The sequence below is a fragment of the Anser cygnoides genome, chromosome 3, assembly GCF_040182565.1.
Source record: "Anser cygnoides isolate HZ-2024a breed goose chromosome 3, Taihu_goose_T2T_genome, whole genome shotgun sequence".
Lineage (NCBI taxonomy): Eukaryota > Metazoa > Chordata > Aves > Anseriformes > Anatidae > Anser > Anser cygnoides.
In genome coordinates, this window is record NC_089875.1 from 34399480 (window position 1) to 34424722 (window position 25243).

Below are 25243 nucleotides of genomic sequence, written 5' to 3' on the forward strand. Positions count from 1 at the left end.
GCCATCTTCACTCAGGTCCTGTTTTCAGCCATGACAGTGACCAGTCATAGAACTACTATTTACTGTGCAGAACCAAAGGGCAGCAGCAGCGCCATCTTTCATCATTTACTAACCAAATCACTGGGAAGATTTCTCTAATCATCTTTGATAGCTGAATTCATTCAGTATACTTTTCCAGACTGCACTCCTGCAATGCACAAAACACATTCAGAAACTGCATTTGATACACAATGCTGGTGTCTGCCTTCTAAGAAGACATCACAATCAAGTTCTGGAACTTGCCTGCTTACTTTGGTCTTTTTTGTTAAAGGTTAATTGGAGTCCAGTATCTCAGTACTGATTTTTTCCATACCTTACCATGTTAGCTACATTCAAGGAAACAAAGTTAGTATTTGAATTTAAGAGACATGGAGTTGTTCTCCTTGAAAGATCCAAGACAACTGCATCGTCTTCCATCACAGCTCAAATCTCACAATCTTCAAATCTCACAAAACAACATGATGTTTTTTTCAGCCCCACCTTTCTTGCAGGAACTCTAAATAACGTCATAAATCACTCAAACTATTTTAATCAGTAGCAAATGAACAGCATAAAATAATAGCTTAAAATGAACGTTTCTTCTTTCTCCTTCAAGAGAAAGCTTTAGAAATGCATTTAATAAAGCAATATAAAAAGGGATCAGGAGAATTATGAAAATTAGTTGCTGCGTTTATATTTTTTAATAAATAAACTTCCCTTTATTATAAATGGTTCTCAGAGTAAAATCACTGCATGGGTAGGTGTGGGTCTGTATTAATACAAAAATATTGAAGCAGGATGCAGGGTTCAAATCCCTTCTAACACTGGCTCATCATTACCCCTGTGCTCATCATTACCCCTCTGTCAGGCGAGGTGTCTCTTAATGTGTGACTGGGAAGCTCAGAACATCAGTCTGTAAGGTACACCGAGAATCCTGAATAGAAGTAGTCAGGAAAACACACACACACACACACATATATTATTTTTTGCATTGGAGGGAATACAACTCTAACTAGGAGATGGCAAGTAAGAACTAGCTTTCCTAGAGTTAAACACTGCTTTTAAGTTGCACCTGAGCATGAGGTGCAGCCTGTATTGTCCCTAAATCAAGCAGCAGTTAACTCGCTCATCATGCAACACTTGATGAGGTGCAGGGAAATGGAGGTCATAACTCTCACGCTAGAGATTTTTCATGGCAACGCTGCTGTGGTAAGGTTTCTGTTCTTCAAAATACATATTTTTAAACGAGCAAGATAGTTCTTAAGCTGCACCCAGCAAACCTAAGGAAGCCAAGCACTGCCTGTTACTGCTCCAGAAGGGAAGGGAGGGAGCTGCTGTGTGGGAGGAAAGAGCATGGGAAAAATATCCGCTGGATGAAGATCTGGAGCTTCCTATTCCCCCTTCGGAGCAGGCTGCAGCCTCCACCCCTCCAAACCCAGGCAGGAATTCTGAGGAGTTCCTTACAACTTTCCAAACAAGAAAGCACTTTGAAGATCCTGATGCTCACCCAGTGTTAAACCGCTGCCTTTTTTATGGCCCTTCAACAGCTGCCAGGACACCAGGGCTGAATTTCAAAAGTCAACCTCCTTCTCAGCTTCTTCTTCCTTTGCAGTCGCCAATAGAAATCCCTGTCTCATCCCCTGCGTCTGTCTCGGCTATGGGCTGAATCTTGTAATTCAGAGAGTGCATGAAACATTAGCTTTTAAACAAAAGCCTTTTAAGAGGGCTGTTTGCAGGAGAAGTTTCCTGCCTTAACTGGTCCACTTTCAGTATGACCTCTCATAACATTGCTGCTTTGGAGGTGATTCAGCAATGCCTAATTTCAGAGCAAGCTTGAGAAGAAACAGCTTTAAAAGCTAGACAGCCTGACACAGAGACTCCATGTCGCAAAAGCTCACACAGGGTCATAAAAGTGGCATTATCAATTCCTCTTCAAAGAAGGAAACGCCTCAAGGGAAAAGCAGCTACGCCGTGGTTGCACTTACCAATAACACAATATGCTGCTGCACGAGCAGGTTGTAATGTGTCTTTCTGCAGTCAATCCAGAGTGAGAGTAAAGTACTGAGTTACAGGACAAATATTAACACCTAGAGAAGGCGAACATAACCATTTCCCTTTGCAAAAGCAGCTGCTGCTTGGCTGTGTGACCCCAGGCACTTAGTTCTGACAGCGCTCCACTACACCCGTGGGATTTAACTTCCGTTTCCCTCCAACAGAAAATCCTACGCTGGGGAGAGCTTCCTACTTCTAACTCACTGTCTGTAGGGAACAAAGACCAATTGCAAAGCAGAGCAGCTGTAAGGAAAGGTCACTATGCTCTGGCTCTCAACAAATTTCACCACACGGACGTTTCACACACAGCCTAACAGCCATAAGAACACATCCAAACACTATGTGGGGCTCAAACTCCTTCATGCCACTTACTGGCTGCAAACTAAATTTCTTTCACTTGCTTGACACACCACCTGCACCCCATATGTTAACACTGCTGTCAATATTTCCAATTCCCCATGTAACTATTTAATAACAATTAAATAGAAACACAGACTGGTTGCAGGTTCACTACTATTTTAAAAAGCCACCAGAGCCAGGAAAGTGGAGCTTACAAACAGTCAGATGCTGCCAGGAGGCTCCTGCATGGTCCTAATGCCTGCCACATCTTTGACACACAAATAAAACCATGCCCAAAGCTCAAAGTAAACCAGTCCTACTTCAGAGGCTTCCTGCTTACAAGGAAGATTCCGGGGTTGCAGCTTTGTCGCACATTCACAATATTCAGGTGAAATTCAGGCCATACCTAGACATCTGACATCAGTGCTCTTTAATTCAGTTGAAGCAGCCTCTGCCCTCAAACCTTTATTCCCGCCTTCATCACTCCTCCATCATAAAGACTGCAAAAGTGTTTTATTTACTGCTCAGTGAACGAGGTCAGGGAAACGATCTGGTTGAAAAATAGTCTAGTCAAAAATAAAGTTATTTTTCCAGCTGGAATCTGGCTGCACAGCCAGCAATGTTGATACAAAAGAAGGGACAATACACAGACATAAATGAGCAGCAGAGGATGGGAAGCACTGAAAGAGCTAGCACAGGAATAACGCACATCTAATTACAGCCTCCCTTTTAGCCCAGTTACGTTGCCCGTTATTCCTAAATCCACGTGATAATTAGAATAGCACTAGAATCCTTTCTCCCACCAGCTAATTTTTTATTTTTTTGTCGTTGCTGTTTTGTTATGAAAGAGATGCAGTCTTGGCACAGAAAGCATCCAGAACAAGGATTTGGAATGGTGCTGTGCACTAGAGGAAACAAGACAATATACAATCAAAACTTCTAAGTAGCGGGAAAAACTAATTCAAATCCCTTCTGTTTGGATAATGACAACAAAAATATGGACCATTGTATCTTGGGTCCTCGGTAGTAAATTTAGAAATCTCTCAGAGCAGCAAAACACCCTCCTTCCAAAGCACAGGTTTATGCTGGATCCCGTCACACTCCATATTTCTTGTTCAGCTGGTCGCTGTGGAAACGTTTTTGGAGCGTGCCAGGAGTCACGTAGCATCTACCTGGGGAGCCCCTGCATTAATCCGTCACCTTCGTGGACTTCTGTGAGCCCATTGGTTAGAAGGAAGAAAAAGAAGGAGTCTCTCGCTCCTCCCCGCTCTGAATGAAAGACGCTTCCTCTAAATCTTGCTACAGGATTTCAGGCTCAATTCAGCTTCTTTGGGGCTTTTGTCACCAAACAAATGTGATGTCTTTGAAAGAAAGATTAACAGTTTGATGAAAGGATGCAATGGACAGCTTTGTTCTAGCCATCTTCCCCCTAGAGCTTTCGGTCACTGTCACTTTCTTACCCGAGGGAGAATATCTGTCTGACTCTCAGAGGAGATTATGGCCACCTTGTAAGATTTTGCCTCTCCTGATAACAAAGCACTGGTCACTTTGAGGAGGTGATAATGATGAACAGGGGCTGGATTAGGAGCAAAGAACCTCACATTGATCTCTGAATTCTGAGAGAGCACAAAGCAGTCAGTGCTGGGATTCAAAACCCACTGAATGCTTAGAGCACATCCAATTCACTCTCCTGCAGGAGGGGCAAGGCTACGAACGCTGTCAGTCCCCAAGGTGTACTTCTCACCTCCTCATCAAGTTAGCATGACTAGTTAAAAGGACTTAGGATGAAGAACAGATGGCACGGCACAGATCATGAACACTGGATGTTTTCATACTAGGCTAGATACAAATTCTGGCCCAAATTACTTGAAGAGTTTACCAGTTGCGGAGAATACTGTCACTCAGAGCATGCCCACACAGCCCAGTACAGCTGTGGTGATATTAAACCTAATTCCAAACACTAAAGATGGCTAAGCATCTTCTAGTACCTGGAATAGCCTGGAAACCTATGCACACCACAACTGCTGTACAAATATACCCATAGATCAACTGTCCCTGGACCTTTTCCCTCTACGCACAGCCACACACCCCTTCAGCACGCAGAATTTTAATCCATGCAGTATTTGTGTACAGCAAAACCAGACAATGCCTGTTAACTCCCTCTCTGCAAAAGTTCTACAGCGAAAGGAGCAGCAAACAGCAGAGGAAAGCCATGTGCAAAGAGCTGGCACCAACGCCAGCTGCTGCACAGGCAGGAACCGCCGCTCCTTACGTGGAGTCCCTTCAGAAATAGATCGCTCCGAGCAAAAGCTGACCTGCTTAGGGCTCATTCTGACTTCCAGTAACAGACAGACTGCCCTGGGATTTCCTCTTCAAGTAATTTTTCATCATTCCCTAGAAAAAGGGTTTAGTTCAAGGCTGACACTGATAAAACTACAATTTCTGGTTCCGAGGCTATACCAGCATTTCCCCATCAGTTCAGCAAGAAGTTCATCTCCTTTTCACATCCAGTGAACCAGGAACTGAAATAGAAACAGGGTGGGCAATGTTTTCCTTTACTGAGGAGGAACAAATCTTAAATACAATCCCTGGAAAGCTGCTGTGAAGACTGTGCTTCTGTCCTCATTATTTCACTGCAGCAGTCAGGAGGGTGAAAGATCCCACCACAGCTCTGTTGATGGGCAGCCCTGATCCAGTATAAACTCACCCAAGGCCTCTGACTAAACAAGACCCCTGAGGTGATATAGACCTAGGACCCAAAAGTAGTGAATGCACTCTTTTATTACCCACAGACACAAAGCCAAAGGAAAACAGACTCCCTTCCAGAAATCAAGGCAGATCATGGACAGCCAGTCAAAAGTTGGCTCTCCAGCTGGCTCTGGAGTCCTCCTGCTGTGCTGCCACAGAGGAGGTTTCAGTCCGACACTGAACTCCTAAGCTAGCAGCACCACACCTGTAGGAGGGACAGTATCTTGTATTGTTCCCAGGGAACTTTCTTGGGCCACTCTGAGAGTGGCCTCTAAAGGCCTCTGAAAGCTAACCTCTAAAGCCTCTGGCCTCTAAAGGCTCCCTAGTCCAACATCACGAGCAACAATGAAGAGTGTCTCTACCTTTGAAGGAGGCAGGAAACATGCTTATGTGTTTGCGTACGTCCATTGCATGCCTCTGGTCACTAAGGATGCTGAAAAAGCTTTTTAAAAGTCCAGTGACCATTCCAGAAATTGTCTAAGCCTCAAAGGGACTGGATCTCTTCCTCTCCTTACCTACTGTTCAGGATTTCAATACACCACACACAGCCTGGGAACCCAGGCTTTACCTTCTCCTCAATCTGATCTTGGTGCTTTTCTTTCTCATTTTACTTTTCTGTAGTTTCCTTTTCTGTGCTCAACGCTGACAATGCTGGCACCATAGTGCACTCTGCTGGAAGGCAGCAGCTACAGCCACGCTAGAATTATTTCTAGGGATAGCTAACTTCAGTTTTAACAGAGAAACTCAGGTACCAGATAAAAACAAAACAAACAAACAAACAAAAAAACTAATAACCCACTAAGCCAACTGTTCGGTTCAATTCCCACATCCGAAAGCCACCAGCTGTTCTGATCCACAGACATCTGTTGTACTCCCCCTGTGCCACCGTGCTATAAAGCTTGGTTGCTGAAAACACTTGTTTAAATGTCAGGTAACTCCAAGGGATACCATTGCTCAGTTTCACAGATTCACTGAGTCTAAGGATTACCTCTCCTAAACAGGAATGAGGATAGCTATGAGCCACAAGAGGTATTTTGGTTTACATTTTGGCTACCTCTTTTTTTTTTTCCTTGCTAACATGCAGCACTGCCCTCTCATTCATTATGGGTCTTTTAGTTTGGATTTCAGTGAGACAGCTTAAAAAGCCTTGTCCCCGTGTGGCTCTTGGCAGGCTAAGAAGTAAAGTGCTCTTGCTCTCAGCTTTCACAGAGCTGGGGAGGTGCTGCTTATTGTTAAGCAATGAAAGGGGAGGGCTCAGGTCACATCTGTGAAATGTTAGCGGAGAAGGGAGGCTGGGTGAAAGTAGGTGGCCAGCACAGCATAGCACTTCGCTGGATTTTGCAAGGCCACTGGGGAGATAGGCAGCCATTTGTCTTAGAGCCCTGATAACAGCCCGACTTGCTCTCTGCTGCCTAGCTGGGGTTGTAAATACCTCTGCAGACACAGACTCTTCGAATGGCTGGAGACTGGAGGCTGATAGGGGATTAATCGCCTTGGGGGGGTGGGGGGGGAGCAGTCCGAAAGGGAGTTAATTAGCTGCGTTAATGCATGGAGATAAAGCAGGTTCATGTCTCCTGGCCCCCTTCCTCCCAGCACCTGGGCTTTTGGGGCAGCCGAGATGAGGCTACCAAAATGGCCCTTGAGAGTGGCCAAAGGAAACTCTCTCTCTAGCTTAAAAATGCAACCTCTCCATCTTCAAGGCCCCATTAAGCACAAGGTTTTGCAAAACTGATAAAGAGTGTGCTAATGAAGCTCAGAGGACAGGAGGTTAGCGTTCTAACCCAGGCTACTGTTCAGGAAGTTTAAAGAAAGGCTAGTGCCCACAGTCAAGGAAATAGCCACAAACCCCTGTCTGTAACGCTGTATAAGGAACGCTCCCAAAACACTGCACTTTTGGGTGACGAGATAAAATAATCTTCTGTCTAGACAGTTCTGCGCCTCCTCTAACTGAATCTTGACGCAGCATGTGGACATGGCTCACCATTATCCCCCCTCTGTATACCCATTTAGATCAATGCTATAAAATCTCTCCTTGTGTTAGTCAGCAACTGCATCTAAGGAAATCTCAGCTCTTCGGATCACACTCCATGATGAAGAGTGATAAGTCAGGAGTCTCTTCAATGCTCTTTTAAGCCCTTATGTGTTATAGCTCAGGAAGTAAAGCCAGCTGTATTGAGAGTCCTGCGCTTGGAGTCACTGTCTCAGGAACCCGCTGTCACCTTTGTGTCATCGTCACGGGCAATGAAGAAGCCAAACATCATCATCCTAGCTGTCACCAAATTTACCAAGGTGTACCAGGAAGTCATCTGTTCTGGACTCTTACATACCACTGGCTATTAAATTGAACTCAATTACTCACGTCTAGGACTCGCAGTTTGTGCTTCCATTTGGCTAGGACACATCCCCCAGAATGACATCCAGCATGACGCTAAGATACCAAGGAATGCACTCACCCATTGCCCTTGCTAGCAGGTAATCATTTCACTCTTAAGATTTCTACCTGATTTTTCCTTTCGGTTTTTCCAGCTATAATTTCCAGCTGCTGGTTCCTGTTATGGTTTTCTCTGCTATACTAAATAGACCTTCAGTACCCAATACTTAAACTCCATGGAGTATTTACACAGCGTAATACAGTCATTCTCGTGTTCTTTTCTGCAAGATAAACAGATTGAACTGTTTATGTCTCTCACCAGCCCTTGAATCATTCTGTGGCTCTTTTCTGCAACTTCTCTAGTTTTGCAATGTGCAGTAATACAGCCCTGATCGCACCAGTAGTATAGCAAAAGTAAAGTCACCTCCCAGTTCCTATTTGCTACGCCCTTGTTTATACATCTACAGATCATATTAGCCTTTTTAAGTCTCAACATCAGACTGAGAGCTTGTGTTTAGTGGGTTGTGCCTGGATTTCCTCTCAGAGCCACAGCTTCCAGAATACAGTTCTCAGTCTTGCTCATGCTCCCTGTTCTTGTATACTTGATTTTGCACTTACACCAAAACGTACTTTATTTAAGTAAGCCTGGTTTACCAGATCTCTGTAGGTGTCGCCTTTGTCATTATCTGTCTCTCCACCAATCCTGCATTTCTACATAATTTATAAATACACTGAAGAATATCAGCGCTGGCACCAGTCCCAGCTGAAACCCCTTCTGACCCCTTCCAGGAACACACCCATTCAGTGATTTCTGAATCACAACTACTAATCAAGATTAGTTTAGGGGAGTATCTCTGCAATGCTGGGATTTATTAAAGGTTAGCATCATAAGTATGCCACAAGTCTTCTGAGATAATGCACTCAGGAGCAACTTACTGGCTCTGCCATTTTCATTTTTTGGCCCACAGTAAAGGTTGTCTAATCCTTCTCTCACTTAGCTCACTTAGTCTGAAAACCGCCTGAAAGAGTATTTTATTGTCTTCATTTGATGCAAGTCCATATTCTTATTTTCGTTCCAAATACAAACCAGAAAAAAAAATCTTGAGCATTTCTGTCCTTCCACGTTCTTATTTTACCATCGCCATTTAGTGACAGATTCCAATACCCTTACTATGCTTTCTTTTCCTGTCAATATACCTGAAAAATTCCTTCTTACAGTTGTCAAACAAGCCAGCAATGGATTACCCCAGGTTATTCTGTCTTCCTTTGTCATTTTTTATTCATTATAAATTTCAATTTATGTTGATCATTAATTGTACCCGACTTTCTGCATTTCCTTTTATATTGATTTTTAATTCTGATTCTTGCTCTTATGACATCAACAAACTGCGGTAGGCTTTGAGCCAAAAGTTGCTGTTTCTTGACTGGGAGCCATGACTTTTGACTAAACTCTTCTCATAGAAATCCTGTTTCTACTCATATCTTTTCCTATCTACAATTTTCTTTCCCTTTGCCTCTGACAAACTTCCCCTTCTGCATCGGTTTTTAACAGCGCCCTGTTGGTGTCCCTTATCTCCATATCAAAGTGATCTGAGTCAGTAATCTGTAACAAACCTTCAAAGTCAACTTATTGCTTTTCTGAAGTGTAGTTTGAAAGTGCCTAAGAACTGAATTCTTCATCTACTGTTTTAGTTCTTCCCAAGCTTTCCATTCTACACTAGTACCCTAGGCTTTCTCCCATCCTTTTCCTTCATCCTTGCAGAATGTAGCACTGCCTAAACTGGTACTATGGTCACAGTAAAATCATCCTTCCCTCTCCATTTTCACTTTCCCCGTCGTGTCAGTGCGTGACAAGTGACTATTGTTTCATATCTACACAACATTAGGTCAAGTGAAAACACTATAGGCATGCTAGGAATTACTGCTATTTGCTTTGCTGTTTTATTATCTACAAGCACATGTAAAACTGCCACAACTCTAGTTCCTGAAGTGTTATTGCCCATGGTGCCGAACTCCATGCAACAGAAAGGACGACACTGGCAATCCGCCAGCAGCTCAAAGGCTACATCTAATTGTGCATAAATTTGAGCAGATTGTCTGCTTAGACTAGAGCAAACAAGCTTATCTTTAATGCAGACATATGGCCAGCAAAACCTACAGATCCCAGCACGCAACGTTTTGGCCAGCTGGCCATTTGGATCAGAAAGAAGCATTGCATGATCTGATACTGCGGTGACAAGAAGATCAGTATCACAACGCATCCATGTTCAAAAATCATGAGTCAAGCCACTCAAATTCATGAGTTTTGCTCAGAGCTGGAGATCTTACAGGGGGTAAGCAAACTGAATTTGTTTATGAGACGGTAGTGTTCACATTCTCCCACTTTTCTCTCCAATCATTAAAAAAAAAATGTTGTTGTGTTTTGTTTTTTTATAAAAAGTCACACAATCACTTGCCTCTGGGAGCTGAGATCCCAAGAAAAAGCAGACAGACTCACAGTGTGATCAGGGGAGGAGCACCAACATATTCTGAACTCTTGAAGTATACAGATAACCACAAAGACAGACACACAAGCAGAATCTGGAACCTGCAATCACCACAGATATCACTGGTAAAGATAAGGGTGGCAGACAGTTTTGTTATAAAACTCCAGTTGTTGTAGTCTTGCACTAAACTCTCTGCATTTACCATTGCATCCTTTATTCAACCTGGTTTTAGCTTCCTTTCTTCCCACCTCTCAGCTGTCAAATAAAATCTCTCTGCCTCCAGCTTTCCATTCTGTAAGACACCTCTGTTCTCCTATAATGACATGCCACTTTCTGACAGTTACCCTCTTGATAACCATCACAGATGCTCGGTCTCCAGTTAATAAAGAAAACTATTCCAACAGAGTTGTTACATTTAGGCAGGAGAAAAAAAAAAAGAAAAAAAAAAAGCAGCCTTTCCTCCCTCAGTCCTGTTCTTTAGGTCTTTTAAGATACTAGGGAAATTCTAGCCAATTCTGGCTGTGAGCATCACTGAGATGTTGCTCACCCACTGGTCCACTTTTTATTTATTTGCTGAGGGCAAAAACAATTCTCTGCTTCAGTCACAATCTATTCTGAATATAATAGGTTTGGAAATTCCTGCTTCGGCTCTGATAAAAACTGTTCAAGAAAGGAGCTAGCCAGGAAAGACAGGAAAAGCTTCAGGTCAAAATGTGGGGATTTGCCAGAACTGTGAACAACATGTCAAGAAATAGAAAAAGCATTGTCTGCTCTCAATCAGGACTAACATGTACTGGCAGAGTTGAAAGAAAGTGATCCAAGAACCAGAGTTCAAAAGCTTTGCAACCAAGAATGGGAGACTTCGGCAGAGCCACGCTGATAAAATCAGCGCAAAGTTTGTGTCTGTCCCCTCTTCCTTTTTTTTTCCCACATTTTCCCAAGCAACCAGTACGTTAGACAACCTGAACACTTGCTAAAGAGGTGGGTTGATCTTTCTTTAATGTCAGAGCTCCTATCTGCATGTGATAGAGTGCAATTAGAGAGGGTGCATGCTTTGCTGATCCTTTAATCAGTTCCTGTCTTACTTCCTTAGCCTGACAAGCTCATCTCATCAATCCCCAGGTTCAGTCCAAGAAAGAGCAGGACAATATAGCCACAGCTGCACAGGCACCATGATGAATCTTCTACTCTTCCATTAAGAAGCACTCAGCTACACTTGAACTCAGGTAGTCTTTAATAGGTAACTTTTTTGAGGAGACTGAGAACTGCATTAAAAGCAACAGCCTCCTGGAAAGAGGGCAAAGGTTCACGCTTATACAAACCTCAGGTTGCCACAGGAAGACAAACATGATGGTGACCTGTCTGAGTCCCACTTCCTACCTGCCACTGGGTAAAATAGAGCTACAAGTCACATTTGATTTAAAGACTTCCACAAAACCTCCACCTTCATGTCTAATATACAGCACAACCTGCCAGTTGCCTGAACCCTTGAACTAGATGGGAAACTGCAGGATGGGGTCTCTAATCTTTAGAAACTGCCGTTCCCCGTCACACTGAAGCTGGCTAAAACCACAAAACTCACAAAACTAAACTCACAAAACTCACAAAACTAAAGACTCTCCCTATCAGGAACCCTAGAAAAAGAGAGGGGAAAAAAAAAATCTAAGTAGCAGCAATGCCTTAACTGCCATACAAAATTGCAACTAAGATTTTCTTAGGAAACATCTAGGAGCTAACCCCACTTGCAATATTCCTTTTTGAGTCTAAACGAGCAATTCAATGAGCCAGTGTACGTAAAAACACGCAGTGTGTCCAGACTACATTTCTGAAAAATGACTGCAGCAAGGATACTACCAGTAAGTTGGACAGTTTTGATTTTAGTGCTGTTTATGCTCTGAAGAGTCAAGAATTTTCAGAATTCAGGACAGAGCTCACTAGTTTCATTCTCCATTCCCTTTTGGCAGAGGAAAGATTGGGCAAATATATATATATATTCCAGTTCTTACAGCCAATTCTATCTGGCACAGGACAGCTACTATCCGATCCTCCTACTCCAGAACAGAAATAAAATAGCAAACGTAAAGTCTGATTGTGACTCAAAAATTTTTCTAGACAGCAGGATGTGGAAATGTTTGGCCCAACCCAAAAACGCACTGTATCAGCAAAAAGCAGTGTTTTTTAGAAAAAAAAAAAAAAAAAAAAAAGTCATTCCCAGTTTACAGACGTAAAGCAGTTCTGTAGAATTCTATGTACTTCAAAATGTAGCACAGTAACGAGGAATGCAGCTGCAGACCAGGTGGTAGATATAATGATTTACTCTCTCTGAATGAGAAACTAAATCCCTGTTCAAAGCTCCAGAAGCAAAACAGCAACATAAATCCAAACTGGTAACATCTCTTTAGAGAAATACCTCACCAGAGGAATCCCTGGATGAGGTTCAATGTATTTATATTTAACAGTTGCCCAGAAGAACAGTAGAGATGTGAACTGAAGATACATTCCAGTATTCACATCATCCTTTCTCCTTCTGCAGTGTATAATCCTGCTAGAGGACAGATTATTCCACGCTACAGTATTTCTAACACAGTTTATCAAAATAAAGTTTCAACACAGCCTCTCAAGGATATCAGCTTAGTGTTAATGAGAGCCCATTTAGGCAAAGAAAAGCAATACTGGGTGGGATGGAAGGTGTGAAATACTTCAAACCATGTAACTCCGCCAATGACAGGGAATTTATCTCCCCCTATAGGGTCACCAGCTGTCACAGGCTTTACAGAAGTCAGGAGGGAATACAGCACTGAGGCCGAGAGGGGGGAAGTGGTGTTGTGGTCAGGAGACCTTTTGTAAGGATGCAACAGCCCTGGTACACTTACCATTTTAAGTGTTTATAATTGCTTAAAAAAAAATGAATTAAGTACAACGTTTAGTAAAGAATAATGTTTATAGGTTAGCAGGGGGTTCCCCTAAGCATACCAACTCCACTGTAACCCATGCCTTGTCTCCTCAGCATTTTCCAGGCTATGCAGACTGCCTTCCCTTTCATTGCATCTCTTGACTCTGCTGTTTTTACCTTGTGGGATATCATGCTCCAGAGAGTCCAGAAAGTCAGTGGATGGGTCCCAGTTAGCCTTTTCCAGCAAGGTTTTATTCTTCAGATTAACAGGCTCCGTAAAATGGAAATAGGAACTTAATTTTTTTGCCTCCATCAAAGAAAGACCTGCAAACAGCCATTCCTGACCATTAATACAGTGAGTTGAGCTAATGTACATACTATCACAGACAGTTATGTTCTTTCTCTAGTGCCTACAGGACAGAATCACAGTCTTTCTCCAGTGGACTCCACGGAAGTCCACAGACTTGCCACAAGTGGGTGGCAGTACTCCCCGATGCATTGTGGACCATGCTAACTGCAGTCCCAGATATGCAGTGGGCACTGAGGCAAGACCAACTCTCTGCCCATTTGGTTACATACTATATGCAGATGATGAATTCACTGCAGCTGTAATGGCTAAACACTGGCATAAACCACACACAGACAAATGAAACTACAGGTTTAATGACCCAGAGGTTCTCCTCCCATCTCCCAGAGTTGAATCTGCAGAGTTGCACCTGAACATTAGTGATTATATTCACAGCTCTGTGGTGTGAATCAGAATGGCAGGAGTGGCACCGGATTGTCTCCTCCCTGTTCATCTTACCCAGGTCAAAAATACACCTGAAATCAAAGCATCAGCTGGAGAGAGAAAGTCATCTTCATTTACTGCCTTTATGATCAAAGTACAGTTGATTCTGATAAAGACAATGAGAATTTACCTTCAAAGTTTCTGTTTTCATGCACAGACCCAAGAGGAGTCTTCACAAACGCACCTCGGGGGATGATACCAACTGCTCTGTCTATCTGGTCTATCGTAGCTATGAGGCGGTCCTCCTCCTTGATCACAGGCTTTTAAAAAAGAGGAAAATTTTAAAGGCAGGGCTTTGCTTCTTGTTGTTTCTGAAAATAAACTCAGTGTGACAATAGAAACCACAACCAACTCGTCTTGGTGCCCAGTGGCTATCCAAAGATGATCACAAATCAGCCGTTCTTCTCATAAGATATGACAGGAAACATGGCTAGGAGCAGAGAGTCTAGACGCCCAAGAGAATTACCTGTCCCTCCCTTCATTCAACCATTTCCTCCCTCTCAATTAAGCTACTTGTGACTATTCAGTTAGAAAGAGTGATACCTGCAGTTCCTGCCTAGAGCTTCAGACGCTGCAGTGAGGATCTGTACGAATTGCACATAATAAAACATGAAGGAGAAATGATATTTCTGAGCCATATCTAAGTCCAGGAATAATTGAAGTAAGAGTTCAATCAAGAAGCTGTTGCTACACAATGACAGAGAACAGGAAGGCGGGTATATTCCACCTGCTGTGAACAGGGAGATTCTTGAAGGCATGCATTTTGGAAGGAGCATTACCTATGCCTAATACTCCAAGAACTAGAGAACAAACCACAGAAACAGCCTTTCTAAACAGATGTAAAATAGGAGATATGGAGTCCCACTTGTCTCCCATTCTTGCTTCCATAACTTTTCAGGCATCAGTCAGTGGTGTCCAGGTAAAAGTGTGCTGGTTCTGAAGAAAGAAGTGCCCCCAAGTGGGAAGTTTTGCCTGGAACAGCTGGGACACATGCCAATTATCAGAACTATTATGAATATTCCAATTATATGAGGACAGGCTGAGGGAGTTGGGGTTGTTCAGCCCAGCGAAGGGAAGGCTCCAGGGAGACCTTACAGCGGCCTTCCAGTACCTAAAGGGGGCCTACAGGAAAGCTGGGGAGGGACTCTTTGTCAGGGACTGTAGTGATAGGACAAGGGATAAGGGCTTTAAACTAAAAGAGGGCAGATTTAAATTGGATGTTTGGGTAGAATACTTGGATAGAAATTCTTTATGCAGAGGGTGGTGAGGCACTGGCACAGGCTGCCCAGAGAAGCTGTGGATGCCCCATCCCTGGAAGTGCTCAGGGCCAGGCTGGATGGGGCTTTGGGCAGCCTGGTCTGGTGGGAGGTGTCCCTGCCCATGGCAGGGGGGTGGAACCAGGTGGTCTTTAAGGGCCCTTCCAACCCAAACCACCCTGTGATTAAACGAGTAGGAACCAGGCTGTTCCTGTGACTCGTCAGCTGCCCATTACAAACAAGGCAAAGTCTATTCGGTGTGAGGGGTACAACCGTAGCGAAACGAGTCTGAAAGTGTTTTGTTGTATTTACCTCCTTACCGTCTTCGAGCAACCTTTCGGCATCTTCCGCGTTTACCTCGGCGTACTCGTACTGGAAAGACGGATCCCCCTGGAAACGGCCCTTCAGCTTCTCAGCCTGCGCCTCCACCTCCTTGGTCAGCGGCGTCAGCAGGCTCCACTCCACACAGTCCAAGCTGTCGGCGACAACGGGGCTTGGTGCTCTCATCCCTCGGGGCGCTCTCCAGAGCCCTGAGCCCCCCTCTTCCCCCCACACCGTTTGTTGGGGTGGGGACGCCCGTCCCGCTCCCTCTCCCCGTCCCCCGGGCACCTGTAGAGGCGGCTGCGGGGCGCGGCGCGGTCTGTCCCCAGCCCCTGGGCGATGTAGTAGGCGCCGCGCACGCCCCGGACGCAGCCCCAGAACCAGACCGCCTCGAAGCGGTAGTCGCGCCGCAGCAGCGGCAGCGAAGCCCCCAGCGCCGCCCGCTTCTCCGGGCTCAGCCCCGCGCCGCCGCCGGCCGCCAGCTCCAGCGCGGCGGGCAGCCCCGCCGCCTCCATGGCCGCCGCGTCGCCGTCGCCGGGCAACCGGCGCTCGGGCCGCCCGCCGCGCCGCGCCGCGGTGCCGCCGGGGGAACGGCCCCGAACGGGCGGCAATGGCGGCGCCTCGGCAACGGCTGCCATGGCAACGGCGCGGCGGCCCCGGGAGGAAAATGGCGGCCGGCCCCGCTGGGCTGAGGGAGGGCGTCGCACGGGCAGGGCTGGGTGTGTCAGGCCCGTGTAACCCTAACCCGTTATCTGAGCCCCGGGGGCGCTGGCAAGCAGCGTGTTAAGCTTGCGGCCAGGGGCGGGCGTCCCTCGGTGTTCCTCAGAGGGCTAAAGCCAAAGGTGTCCCTAAAAATCTGCAGGACACCTTGGCTGGGATACCACCAACAGCTCCATTTTCCTCATGTCTTACATAGCCAGCAGCAAAAATTACCTCAGAATCCCACTGCACGGTGTCATTTTACTGACCTCGCTATCCAACTCATGTACATCCATAAGTAGATGGCTTTTTTTTATTATTATTTTTAAATTGTAGTATTTGGATCACTGTGTGGGGCCCGGTTTTGCTGAATCACACACAGACAGACATTCGTGAAATAGCTCCTGCCCTAAAAATCTTGCAGACCGGCCTGATACAAACGTCAGTAAATAAATAATGAGGTCATCCAGCTGCTTAGACAAATAAAAGTTGCGTTTGATGTCTTAAGGAAGTTTAAATCTTTATATGTGCACTACATAAATATATGTATGTGCACATATATTTAAATCCATTGTCACATCATAAATTCTTGTATTTCTTTTTTCATCTATTTCCTGTTCACACCTAAGGAAAACACTGATCTAAGGGTTGCTGCCTGTAACGGTTGTCACCTGCTTGTCTGTCAAGCGAGATGTTCGATGAGCTGTACAGCATGCAATCAGGCCCATTAGTTTTACTTACGTCTCACAAAAATGAACTTGGATTCCTGCAGGTTAACCACTTCTCTTTAACATGAATCACGCAGAACATGCAGGAGTGACCACAAAATTTTGTCCACACTGTCACCTACCACTGTGCCTTAGCCTGATTTTCCCAACAGGAACAGGCGTTTTCAGGCTTCGTAAACTCATATAATGACCAATGTTGCTAGAACCATTTCTTGCACTAATATTTTATGATATGGCTGTCTGGCCAGTAAACACGAGAACTGCAAGCCATACTCATTTCATATGAGTCAGAGAGGCAACCTGAGACCATAATGAATTTCTGCCACTGTCAACCACAACTGGATTCAAACCAGATGCTAGCAGCTGAGCAGCTCTTTTAGCCTGTTATGGATCTTCTAAGCCACCCAGTCTCCAATCTTTGCTTGTCCTGACTGAAGATTATCAGAAAGGAAATCTGTAGCTTAAGGAAATTCTTCCTGGTTCGGCAAAGTCTGGTGGGCAACTGTACTCTGCCTTGCTTTGTCTTGACCCCAATTACTAAACACTGATAAGCATCGGGAAGTAAGTGGTTGTATTATTTAACAAATGAAAGGTCAAAAGCACTGCTATTCAGCAGGGTCAGAGGTTACCATCACTGTTATTAAACAGTTTGAAAGCAGTTTCTCCCATCAGTTGCCATCGCAGGCTCAAACAAGCAGCTCAGCAGTCGGGCAGCCAGGAGGGAAGAAGATAGGCACCGGGCATCATTCAGCAGGGCTCAGGTCAGGCAGCTTTCCTCAGAGGCCTCCTTCGGGGAGGGAAGGTGCTGTGCTCCAGCGGTGCACGGCAGTCTCCCATCAGAGCACTGAGCTCTCCTGCCTTTGACCAAACAAGACGTGTATCTGTGTGCCAAAATGCTTCAGCTCCTCCCGGCTCCACCCCACAGCACGGCTGCCCTGTTAGAGCAGGTGACACTTTTTGGGTGAGAAATCAAACTCCTTGCACTCCTCTTGGGCAAGGTACTGAAGCTTGTACAGCTCTTTGCAGCGTCAAATATCTTGAAATACATGTAAATTACTGCTGAGTGCACAGTGGCTCCTGTATGCCTTGCACAGCATTATAAAACATTTGAAAATACCTTTAGTGATGTAGTAGGAAGTGAGCTCATTTTCCTTCATGTTCTCCAGTATGCCTCATCTCAGGAGAAAGACAAGCAGTCATTGATCCCTGTCACTGTTTCTGCTGGTACAGATTATGAAGGCTGCCCTAGAAATATTCTCAAAGGACACATGTAGCACTGTTCTGGGCATATACTAGGCCATCACTGCTCTTAAGTTATCTGTCCTCTGGGTTACAGTATAACAGCAGCAGAAGGCACCAGGGATGTCCCTATTTTTTATAATACCAACACTCTCCTCTGTCTTGGAGATTGTACTAAATACGGCAAAACTCTGGTAATACTCTGACTGCAAACTGTTCAAAGAAAAGGACGTGGGTTTTTGGCTTATCCAGGACCATTGCGATTTTCTCCACTAGTGTGGCTGAAGCTTGCTGTGTGCTGTCACTGGGAGCCTTGGAGAGGAAGGGGTGAAGGTGCTGTGTGCCGCGGGCTTGGGATCCTCCACATCTGGAAACACTGCAGAAGCATTCCCAGTAACAAGTTAGCAAGAAATTGGGCTAGTAGGTCAGGATGGGAACAGCTGTGCTGAGATTCAGAGGAAATCTGTGGGTTGACTGTGACAAGCTCTTCCCGGAGATTCTCTTTGGCGTAATCCTGGGCAGGCAATATGCCCAAAAAAAAGTGGTTATCCTGCCCTTGTCAGGAAAAGATGGACGCAAGAGGCAATGAGCTTTGTTGTATTTGTGACATGAAGTTTTCTATGTCTATCAGTTTAATTTCATGCTTTTCATTACTCTCTTAATAGCATCTGTCTTCCTGACTGTTCCTGGCACATGGGACAGGTAAAGCATTTACTGGGTAAGAAGCACCAATGTGCTGATTACATCCATGCCTGGGCATCACATGAGTAGCTATAATTCATCCAGTTGGCAACTGAACACACGCCTTTCTTTGTGTTTTCCAGGTAACCAGAGAGGTGAGGTGCAGCGCTGTGAACTTGCCCCGCCATGCTGCTAATAAACTGCCTACAGTCTGAGTGGGAGGATTCTGTTCAGGAACCTTGGAAACAGAAAGATATCAGTGAGAAACTAGTATGGAACTGTGGTCCTGACTGTGGTTGGGCATCAGGAGGATTTAATGCATTATTAAATTATCCACATTTCAAGCTGCCCATCATCCTAGTGTTTTGCCACAATGAGTTAATGCATTCACAAGGGCTAACACAGGATTGTTTAGATATTGTAAGCAAGGATAGGCATTGGACAAATAACTACCTTTTTTTTTTTTTTGGTTGTTCCTACATTGCAGTTTTGCTGATGATGATCTCTGGTCTTTACAAGTTCAATTTTTAGGACTGATGCTCATTTCTTCTCTACAAGCTGCAGTTGCTAAAGTGAAATGGTGGAAGAGCATACCTTATAGTGGCAGGGACCTGAATGATTTAAGCTTTTCAGAGTCATAACCAAGACCATATATTACAGAGAGGAATGAGTCAGCAGCCATGAGCAAGCACAGTCTCGATGTGACAAAGTTTAATCAACCTGTCTTTGGAAGAAAGGTCTATAAGTCTGCAGCTTGCAGGTGGCTCCAGACAGAACCTCTCTAACAGTTTAGCTCAGAGGCAAGACCTGGGTGATATGTGAGGAAAGCAAACAAGCGTTTGGCAAGATGATGGTGAGATGAGCGTTTCTGGCCTACTGTCTGGGAACTCGGAGCAGGAGTGAGGAGTTACATCTAGAGGGACTCTGGGGTCAGAACAATTCACAAGGCAGATCTCATTAAATAAAGATGAAGTTTTCAGAAAACATCCTTCTAGAAAGCTTTGATTTTATTTAGGCAGAGCTTATTCCAGTTGGAGACATCTGCATTTCTCCTTTTGTCAGATAGTAAGAGTCCTCTGGTCTTTCCTCATGTCTCTGTCTGTAGTGATTGATATTTCCGATCCATTCTTTATTTCCTCAGGAAAACCTTTCCAAACTGAAACTTCTACTCAATCTCAGGCACCTGCTTACAACTATTAACTTTTAAAAATGTGCAGGAGCTAGAGACCACCTCAGCTGGGGTGGGTGGCTTGAGATGATTGTCATTACCCTAAATCTGAACTTCCCTCCGAGAGGTGTTTGTATCCCTGTCTCTGGGGCACTGACTGTTGCCAGTATAGCTCAGCCATCCCCTCAGCAATTCTTTTGCATTTGTGTGGATTCACTTTTGCCACCTGCTGCTGAATTACTCTGTTTGAACAGCCCAGCTGCATTGCGCTGACACTTTTGTGTGGTTTCTTTTCCCAGGAATAGAGTCAAGCCAGGTAAATTATCTCTGAAAAGGGGAGGAAAAGACGGTTCCTGCACAGCATCTGCTGCAGAGTCTGGTCTCCTGCTGTCTTCCCCTCCATGTGCAGTGTGCAGGCCTCTGTCCAATCAGCCTTGCAGTTGTACTAACAAAGGAGGGTTTTCCTCGTTTTTACTGCAGGACTGAAAAATATGTTCTTTTTGTTCACGAGAAAATTTTACTCCTGTGAAATTTCCAACCTTTCTTTCCCGCCTGTGTTCAGTTCTGGGCAGAGATTGAAGAAATCTGAGATGACCCAGGAGAGAGAAGAGCAGAGACCTCTGCCTACACTGTTTGAATAGCTAATACCCTTTCCAAATACTGGCACCTGGGAATCCTTTAATGACTTGGATGGTGCTTTGGGTAGACTGAATATCTCCTTTCAGAAACAAAGGCTGATTATTATTATTTATTTATCTGCCTTAAATCATACAAGCAGTTAGAAAGTAACCCTTTCCTGTATTACGTTCCTGCCCCTGTGCTGGATATCGTGAGGCCAAACTGTGTTCTCATTTAAAGTGATTTAATAATTATATTAGGGCAGATACTCCAGATTTACATCAAATTTTCAAAGAGCAGAATTTGTCCCTATTTGTTTAATAAAATCTTTAACATACACCGCCTATTCAGAAGGGAATTCTATGTGAAAATTTTCAAATGTTAAATGGATGTGTGCCTCCAACATAGCTACTGAAAAGCTAAGTAAGCATTTGTAGGTGGGAGGGGAAGGGTTGTCATTAAGAGCATTTACAGACCACCCTGTAAAACATATTTTATCCTCTGTGTTGGGAAATTCTTTTAATCAACAGAACCTTTACTGACACTTCTATATTGACATAGCTCTGATAGGAGATTTTTTTTCCTCCTTGTCTCTTTAGAGACTCCTACTTGTTCTAAAGAGAGAATACAGTTTGTGGTTTCATGGGTGTGAAGGAAGATTCAGTCCTCTTAATAGCCCGACCCAGAGTCATACTCCTATGAAATTTATTTCCTACCTGTCTTCTTCTTGCCTTGATTTGTTTATCATTGCCTGGATCACTCCCAAAACCTGATTAACCCTATAAAAATATAATTCATATGCTCGAGCCACATAGTTGTGCTTGCAAACTCCAGCCTTTCCTGGTTTGATCTCTTTTCTATTTCTCAAATCTTTAGAGAAATGAAAGAATTTATAGGGGAAAAAAAAAATCTGTTAATTTAGAGGTCTTCCTTTACATGAGCTCAGCTTCAGTTTTACAGGTAATACCTGTAAACTTCAAGGATGGAGAGTCACTCTGGGGTTGTTTACCACCTCTAGCAGAATTAACTATTCCTCCAGTCTCACTTGTGGTCTTTAGTTTGTACTGGAATACAAATAATATCACATATAATAATGGTAATAGTGACTACCAGTTTGCATTCCTGCAGTAATGTTTATTTGCCTGTGTTTCTACATGCCTCCACCTCCGAATTTTCCATAGCACAGGTTGACACTGTCCAGCAAGGGCTGGAGATCATTCCAGACCTGAGCTGGGGAAATTTGCTCAATGACTGCACGGTGCTATGCTACTGGAAAATGGGTTGGGCCTCACATATTCAGTTGCTTAGACTTTATAACCAGCCACAGGGCAATTACATGCTGACAACAACTTTTGAGGTGTAGACATGCGTCTGAACTGTGAGGCTTGGGACTGTTTTCCAGCTTAGAGGCCCAGATGTGCACCACACTTTTCACGTCCTGCTTGCTTGTCAGGATGCAGTCTGAATGTGTAAATGTCCGTCCTTTCCTCCCTCCCCTCCCTGCTGTGCTTCTTGGTTTCCAAGAAAACTGGGATGGAGGGCAGGGGAAGGGGTGGTGGGGTGAACTCGTATTTTAGACTGCCATAGTGTCTCTTATGCTTTAGCTCGAACTAGAAACGACACATCATGAAGCTCGACTTGGCACAGCAGAATCACTGCGGGACGGGCTGTCACCAAAGTCAGATAACCTCGTTGCCAACTTCTGAGCACCTGAGACATGCAGGCTTGGACTACAGGGGCGCTTTTGAACCAAATTTCCTTACCCAGAGAATTACCATGATGCAACCTCAAGAACTGTGGGTTGTTTGTTTGTGTTTTGTTTGGGTTTTGGCATTTTTGTTTCTTTCTTTGTTTTATAGCTGCCAATACCAGCAGGGATGAGTTAAGCTATAATTGTTTTGGGAGAAAGCTGTTCAGGTCAGTACTGACTGATCTGGATGTCTGGTTCTGGGACTTCAGCGTGTAAATGCTTAATCAGTTACAAAATACAAAACAACTTAATGTTTCCTTTTCATTTGACCACAGCTTTATTTTTGCCCTTGTCGACCCAGAATCTCATCTTGGCAGCTTGAGATCATTTGTCTTTGAAGTGACAGGCCACAGCTGTCTGAACTTCGCTGAGGGTAGGCTGCCAATTTCAAAACATTGTCCACTTGGTGTAAGCAGAAATAGGAGCTCAGGTAAGCTGTCAGATGTGTGTATTGCTAAATGGCTGGAAAATCTTGCTGAGAAAAAAAAATAAAATCAGAAACTGTTTCTGGGTTAAAATACAGACGCTACTGGTTGAAGGCTAGGTCTCGCAGAAGTCAGTGGCAAAGCTTCCATTGATTTTGCTGGATCACGATTTCATCTGTAGAGTGCAAATAAGGAGCCAATGGAACAACAGTAGCAGAAATGGCAGTAAAATAGTTGTGGTAAAGTGAGATGTGGTGCTCAATGTTACACATGGAGAAGCAAAATTATAAACCTACAATCCGTACACGATGAAAAGAAGTGGTTGTGAGGTAGTTACATGCTCTGAAGAACAGCTGTAAGATAAAATCATGGGAGGTGATTAGGGCATGACTTCGGCACTGGTCATTAGGAGTACCTCTCTCCCAAAGAAAGTGGACAGCTGTTCTACATTACTGACCAGTATGGACTCCTGAGGGTAGAGATGCCTCCCAAATTACTTATGAGAGCACAACAGCATGGTTCAAACTCCCAGAGGATTGCTGGTTACAATTATATAACAATGCTAAAGTCCATGGAGCTGATTGCTTAAGTCAGAAGTAACCATGGCTGATGACAAGCTGCCTTGTATGCCCTAGATATCCTACCTTGCAAATATTCATTGACTTCATACCCACCAGAGCAGCCCCCCAGCACCACCAGTCTATAGGAAGAACATCAAGGCACTCATTCCTACCTGAAAACATCAAGAATTTGATTTTGGAGACTACAGCATGAAATAAATATCTTTTTCTCCTGTGCAGTGTGGTATTAAATAGCACCTCCTTGAGAGATATGAATAACTGAAGAATAGTAACATTATAATATCTCCTCCATTGTTTTTCAACTGAGAGACTTAATGCCAGTAAAACCTGAATTTAGCAAAGGGAGGTTTGGTTTGTTCATTTAATAAGTATTTCTCCTTTCTAAATCATATTTTCAAAGGATTATTTCTCTGCAGGGTCATGCCTAGAAAAGATCTGGGGTGGATGAAGAAATCTCTCTCATAGGCCTTGTGTTCCAGAAATAGGTGTGAATTGTATTCTGTGGGCAACTCATGGATTTTTTATATTTTTTATAGGTTGAATCAAAAAATAATGGGGCTGGTGAATATAGTCAGGAGGGCAGGCCTGTGAAAGTAGACAGTGGGCATGTAGCAAATTTTAATTCATTGAGTGGATTTCATATAAAAGCTTGGTAGACAGTGCCCTCTTTGTTCCACAAGGAAGAATGCATCTCTCTGCTATTACTAATTTGCTGTTGCAAGTAAGCAAAATCCTGGCTAAAAAGTGTGTTGAAGAGATTCCAGCAGTTCAGCTTGGACTGCTTAATCTTTGTTTGCTTGGAAATCCTGTGCAACTCAGGGTTCCTCCAGCCCAAAGCGGAGACCATGACAGATATTTGCGTATAGACTTTTGTGTCCCTGCAGAGAGGTCTAGCACAGACACGGACAGACAAGGTTTTGCAGGAAGAAATAGAGGCCTTGACCCTCTGTAAGAGCACCAAAACTGGATCCATTTTAAATGCTGTTTCTGTTGAAAGGCTCTTGGAATTTGGAGCCTTTGCAGGACCCAAATGCAGGGATCCAGTGAGATCGTCTCTCATCTTCCCCGTGCTCTACTCGAGTTCAGCCTGGCTCTTCCCAAACTCAGACTTTCTCTCCCCTTCTCATTCTGGTAGCAGCATGAAGATGGGTCTTTTCAGGCACTCACTGCACCAGAATAACGGGAGCCTTCCTCTTTGAAAGGAACACAAAACACGGAGGTGCCAGGGACAAAGAGCAGTGCTTTCATGCTGCACGAAAACCCCGAAGTTTGTGTGTTTAGAAAGAAACGTGCGTGGGAAGGATCTAGAAGCAGGCTATTGCACAGTGGCATGGAAATGCGTGTGGCTGACGGGCTGCGCTCAGCAGCTGGGGACGGGACGCTGCAGCTGCCGTGCCTGGCGCACGCACACAGGTGCTACAGAGGCGCACGGCTCCTCATAGTTCCTGGAACTGGAGGAAGTGGAAGCCAGGAGTAGCAAAGAAAACACAAACTGAATAATCAGGAAAAGAAGATAAACTGTGCTGAGTGGCAGCTGGTCTTTAGAGAACGGGCTGTGTAAATACCCCAAGGGCCTTGTGCATCATCCCTGGGAAGCGAGACCCCAAAGACTCAGCTGGATCACCACACCACTCCACACTGGAGGTATGTTTACTTCTGCACAGTCCTCAGTGTTTCCTGTGAAAACATTCCCCTGCTCATAACCAATATATGCTGACCTTTCAACAAGCAATGTTTCCCTTCTGTGTCTATACACATCTGTCTGTGCCAGGAAAAGCCTCCAAATAAATTATTTATTGCTCAGCCTCTTCGAGGCACAGAAGACAGAGGTGCAGTCCAGGCTCACTTCCCAGTGTCCAGTGAGGATACCAGCCACCAAATAGCAGGATTCTTCATTTTGTCTTTTGAGCATAGGTGGCATACGGTGTAATTTCTCCACCTGTATGTTCTTAACCTGGAAGCAGTTTTTAGGAAAAAAAAATTGCTTGGCTTAATTTTTAGCGCCATATATACTGACAGCCCTGTACTGGTACCATTGTAGTGGTCAGTATGGGTGACTTTGGGAAGAGGAATGCAGCTT

At 44.4% G+C, this 25243-nt stretch overlaps 1 protein-coding gene across 6 annotated transcripts in view; it reads right to left on the bottom strand.

Annotated features, from left to right (window-relative positions):
- RSPH9 (radial spoke head component 9) overlaps positions 1-15824 on the bottom strand; it is an 85791-nt gene extending 69967 nt beyond the window's left edge. For 2 of the 6 annotated variants that reach the window (XR_010830224.1, XM_066993873.1), the window contains exons 1-4: positions 15563-15824; positions 15266-15428; positions 13828-13957; positions 13085-13231 (exon numbers count right to left, since the gene is read on the bottom strand). Coding sequence is in view for 5 of the 6 variants with exons in the window: in XM_066993873.1 (XP_066849974.1) it covers positions 13085-13231; positions 13828-13957; positions 15266-15428; positions 15563-15789 (667 nt within the window). In the remaining variant the exon portion in view is untranslated. Of the gene's footprint in view, positions 1-10017; positions 10116-13084; positions 13232-13827; positions 13958-15265; positions 15429-15562 lie in introns of those variants that run through there. The other 4 variants (XM_048080165.2, XM_048080166.2, XM_013200049.3 and 1 more) reach the window with 4 other exon arrangements.
- Between the last annotated feature and the right edge of the window lie 9419 nt (positions 15825-25243).